The sequence below is a fragment of the Lactuca serriola genome, chromosome 5 (genome assembly GCF_051521515.1).
Source record: "Lactuca serriola cultivar US96UC23 chromosome 5, Lser_US96UC23_V15, whole genome shotgun sequence".
NCBI lineage: Eukaryota > Viridiplantae > Streptophyta > Magnoliopsida > Asterales > Asteraceae > Lactuca > Lactuca serriola.
In genome coordinates, this window is record NC_136412.1 from 5,602,718 (window position 1) to 5,607,735 (window position 5,018).

General features: G+C 35.2%; 1 protein-coding gene and 1 long non-coding RNA gene across 3 annotated transcripts; one reads left to right on the forward strand and one right to left on the reverse strand.

The window, feature by feature from the left end:
- Positions 1-218: 218 nt before the first annotated feature.
- Positions 219-2,206, forward strand: LOC145051857 (uncharacterized). 2 transcript variants are annotated; one of them, XR_013683850.1, is made up of 3 exons: positions 264-494; positions 591-1,561; positions 1,635-2,206. It is a non-coding gene; the product is annotated as an uncharacterized LOC145051857 (long non-coding RNA). The 2 variants fall into 2 exon arrangements; XR_013683849.1 differs by having other exon boundaries at positions 219-1,561.
- A 384-nt stretch (positions 2,207-2,590) lies between these two features.
- On the reverse strand, positions 2,591-4,432 carry LOC145051855 (taxadiene 5-alpha hydroxylase-like). Its single transcript, XM_078999686.1, has 3 exons — positions 3,384-4,432; positions 3,011-3,198; positions 2,591-2,930 (listed from the first exon to the last, which is right to left on the reverse strand). The coding sequence occupies exons 1-3, from the start codon at positions 4,315-4,317 to the stop codon at positions 2,631-2,633; spliced, it is 1,422 nt and encodes a 473-aa protein (XP_078855812.1). The 5' UTR covers positions 4,318-4,432; the 3' UTR covers positions 2,591-2,630.
- Positions 4,433-5,018: the final 586 nt, after the last annotated feature.

Sequence of the window (5,018 nt, forward strand, 5' to 3'; positions counted from 1 at the left end):
AGTTTTCAAAAATCACAAACCTTGTCCTTTTGTAACTTTTTAACTAAAAAGTTGACTTTTAATATAAACCCATTATAAAAATTTTCTTTTGAAAAAAAGTCATAATAAAAAATTCTTTAAAAAAAAGACTTTTAACTTTAAGTAAACCCAAACACCCAATAGGTTTAGTTTATTAAAAACCTTTTGGCGTTTACCCCGTTACGTTTGTTGTCTTAGGATCCGGTTCGGGTCAAAACCGGGTTTTTATCTATGGGTCGTTCCTGCAACTCTATCAAATTACATCTCAGAACCGGGCAAGTCGGTATTTGGGGTTCTCATCGCTTGATGATTGTTCCTTCATGCTCATTTCTAATTTTGATTTTGTACAGTTAATCCGTGCATATAATAGTTGCTGGTTTGAATTTAAATTATGTCTTATAAGAAGTTCATGGTTATTATTATTTTTTTTTATTATGTATGCTGTAATGTGATGTCATTCCTCTTATTTAGAAGAGGTTATAATTTACATGCTTTCTTATGTAATGTGCAATGTGATTTAGTATCAAACATTTCTAAGCCTTTCATATCAAAATTATTTTATTTGGGTGCAGATTCAATGGAGATTTCTGATGAGGCAGTACTAGTTGATTGCAGTAGATTGAAATCAGCAGTCTGGAAAGACTTTGACCTGCTCAAAAGAGGTGATGTATGTATTGATGTTTGTAAGTATTGTAAGAAGAAACTCAGTGGTTCAAGAACCAGAAATTGGTTTCATTGACTTGCAACAGTTGTCCAATTCATGACAACATTGTATGCAAAATTAGAGACCGTTTATGACCAAACAGACTTCTTTTATGTAACAGTCAGTTATTTGAAGTAAGATGTGCTGCAAACCTTATATAGCCATGGTTGATGATTGTCCTACTCTTGAAGCTTTAACCCCAACAATCTCCAAAATCTGTGAAGGCATCAAGTACATTTGAAGCTCACAAGGCGTTAGTGAAAAGTTCAATGAAATGGTTCAAGAAGTTGGACCAAACACATTGTATTACGATAATACCCTTCACTGGAATTCAACTTATATCATGCTTGATGTTGGTTCAAGAAGTTGAACAAGATTTTGCTTACACAATGTGTCCATCAGATGATGATTGGAGTAGAGCTAAGTACAATCTCTAGTTTTTTTACAACTTTCTACAGTCTTTGCAGAAAGAAAATATGTACTTCCCTGAAGTTTGTGACATCCATTTAAAACTAATCGAATGGTGCCAGAGTCCCGATGAACATATAAGCGAATTATCTTTAAAAATGAAAAACAAATTCGATGAATATTGGAAGAAATGTGAAGTCTGACCTTGATAAGTATTTGGAAGAGCTTCTGTTTCCAAGAAATGTTGATTTTAATATATTAAATTGGTGGAGGTATCCTGTTTGTCTATGATGGCGAGAAATATGTTTCATTGGATTCGGTTTTTTGATACTGGAGATAGAGTTGTTGTTGATAAATATAGAAGCTCATTGAGTGAAGATACTTTGCAAGCTTTGATTTGTGGACAAGATTGGATGGGAAATGGTTTAGAAGGTTGGTGTTTTTTTTAGTTTGGATAATATGTCCAGAATGATAGACTAATGGGATTTTGTTTGTGTTGTAGCAGATTCCAAATCGTCTTTGAGTTCACCTGCTTTGGGTATCTGCTATGACACAAATTAGATTAAAGTTGGTAACCGGTTCTTTCTTTGCTAGCCTTTGTTCATAAAATGTTTTGATTTTTTAGGTAGAATTTTTATAGGCTGATTTATGGAATATCATCATGATTGATGCAGGGAATTTAGTTTTAATCTACTAAATAATGCATGCACATATTTTGTATCTTGGAGTTGAATTATAACCTCATCATTAATGGGCCTTTGGCTTAATGGTAACAATCGATCATCTAAGACCCTTGGTGCTAAGGTTCAAGACAAGCCAAACAACCAAAAAGGTAATATCAAGCACTCTAAACTGTGTTGGGCAGTTTAAGTGAAATACTTGGATTATCATGGAAAGTTTGGTACTTTTTACTAATTTAGACAAGGATATTACTTTTTGATTCTCTGTTCAATGTTAGAAGAGTTAACAATATTCTTGTAGAATGTAGAGTGACCAAATTGCTTAGAAGAAGTTCGTTTAAGCAATGAACTGTATGTCTGTGTCATTATGATAATGATAATTGTAATATTTCTCATCTCACGTTTTGCAATTGCACCCCATTCTTAACTAGCATAAATAGCAGTAGAGCATAGGATTACTTTTTAGGGATAAAGTATTCTACATTTTTAGGTTACGGCTTTAGCTTGGGCAGATTAGATTCTTCGGCCGTGGTTTCATCCTGTCCTGTGTAACTTCAGATTCCATTTCAATTACTCCTATTTAATAAGCCTTTTTTTTTTTTTTTTTAAACCATGTAATGTAGTTCCTTTATCTTTTATATATAAAGAGGTCGGTATAAGATTCTGAGTAGGCAAAAGAGATAGACTAGCTTGTTTATTGTTTTTGCAAGAGAAAGCACATGTTCTCTGTCTTCCTTTTATGTAAAATATACGAGTAATAAATAAATACCCAACCAATGTCCAATAATCCAAAAGCTGATTGTAAAGAAAACTAACAAAACCTAGTTATGAGATCTGGGAGAAATTTTTATAGGCATCCCTTTAGAAGGGAAGGGGAGGGGGTCCATTACTATTGGCTCTTGAGGGTATATTAGCGACCAGTTATATCGTGTTACAACATAATGAACAAACACAAGAATATTCAACTTTGCCAGCTGGTACCCCGCACACAGCCTGGGCCCACCACCAAACGGTATAAACGAATATGCTTGAACCGGATCCGCAAATCTACTCGGGTCGAACCGCATCGGGTCCGGGAAATACTCTTCATTATAATGGGTCCCATATGCCGTCCAAAGCACCTGTTACACAACAACATTTCACTTTAGATTAGAGTCATGAATTTACACATTTCACCCATCTACTTTCTATTTGTTTGCACCTTCCATCCTCTAGGAATCGTGAACCCTTCAAATTCGATATCAGTTGTCGCTTTTCTAAAGGACCCGAAAATGGGAGGGAATAATCGCATGGTCTCACGAGCTACTTGCCATGTGTACTCCATTTTCTTCACATCTTCGATGCTCAAGATTTCACCTGGTTTTTTCGTTCTAGTAATCTCTTCATGTTCTAGGAATTAAGATAAAACGTCGAGTAAGGAGGTTATTTTTTTTATTTTTTTTTTATTTTTTTTTAATTAAAAAAAAATAGGTTTAATGGATTAAACACTTCATTATCCATTCAGTCACTATACTCATAGTCTCATACATGACTTAATGGGAACAAAAGAAACAACATTTTATATTAAAATGTACCTTCCATGAGACGAAAATGGCAATTGGGATGATTATTAAGCATCTTGAATGTCATGGAAATAGCATAAGAAGTTGTATCATGAGCTGCAAACACCAACAAAACGACATTATCAACCACCTCCTCTTCTGTAATCTCACCTCTGATCAAAGCCGCCACCAACATCGAAAGTAGCATGCCACTTTCTTCTTCTTCTTGACCACCTTCCATGGCTTCCCTCTTCCTTCTCACCTCATCAACCAACACCTTCTCTATCTCCCCTCTCGCCTTCTTAGCCCTCCAGAATTTTGTCCCCGGAAAGTTCACCGGAGCAGCCAAAACACCTTCTAGAACCTTCTCAAACACCGGAAACATCAATTCTGGTTCAATCCGTATTCCGAATAAACATTCAAGAACAATAGTGAAAGTAACCATTTTTGTTGACCGATGTAGGCTGATTTCGTCCTGGTGATTCCAGTTCTTCTGTAAATGTTTCTGAATGGAATCACACATTCTGGGCACGATTTCTTGAAGCCCGGATGGGGTAAGTGTGGAAGCAATAATTCCACGAAGGCATCGATGCGATTCCCCTTGTTTCTCCATGATCGAATTCTTTCCCATTAATTCAACAGAAGAAGTTGGCCATGAACTTATCACCAATTTGAACTCATTCGACATGAAAAACTTGTTAGCTGAAGCTCCATTTACCACCACAGTTGGTGATCCCATGAGTCTTGTTTTGAACACTTTACCATGTTTTCTGATTCTGGGTTGGAAAAAGTCATTGAACAGTTGATTCCTGCGTTGAGCTCTGTAAAATCCGATTGTTTCACCGATCCAAGGGAGACCCATTTGGCCGGAGGGTAGTTTGGACTTTTTTGGTTGGTTGTAGGTTTTGTAAAGGATGATGATGATGATGATGAATGGAGGTAAGAGAGAGAAGATGAAGGCAGCCATTGATGTTGATGTTGTTTCATGTTTGGTTTATAAGATATCGAGTTTATATAGAGATTGGAAACATGAAATTGGGTATCGAGTCAACTAATTGTTTATATATAAAAGTAGCTGTGTTTTTGGGGGTGGCAGATTAAATCTGAAGTCGGGCCGACTAAAAAGATTCATGTTATAAGCCGCATGTGCACCTTGCCTTTGGGAAAATACACTCTTTGAGTCTTTTCTATTTCAATTCCTTCAATGTGTTTTTTTATTTTATTTTTATAATTTATAGTCAAACATGTTCAATAACTTATGTTAATAATCAAACATATATATATATATATATTTTTTTAAATCTTAAGTCAAACTCGAAGATTCTATTGTAGGGTTTATGATCGAAGGAAGTTAGTCGTTGATAGGTGTAGTCGAATGAGTTCACTAAAATTTTCATTAAGAATCTAATTCAATTGTCATGTCATGTGTCTTGAACGCGTCTTTAAATTTTATTACTAGAGAATCTCGAGATTTGGTATGGATTTTGTTCCTTTTGTTATTGATGCATTTTTTTTAATGTGTTGATATTTTTTCCAACTCAACTAGTAGCAGTCCTCGTAAAAGATCACTGCCCTTTTTCTGGAGGATGTAAGTGTAACCATCATATATAAATAATAAATTTACCGAGTGGATCACAAAAATATGATTCACCTAGTCACCAATGTATT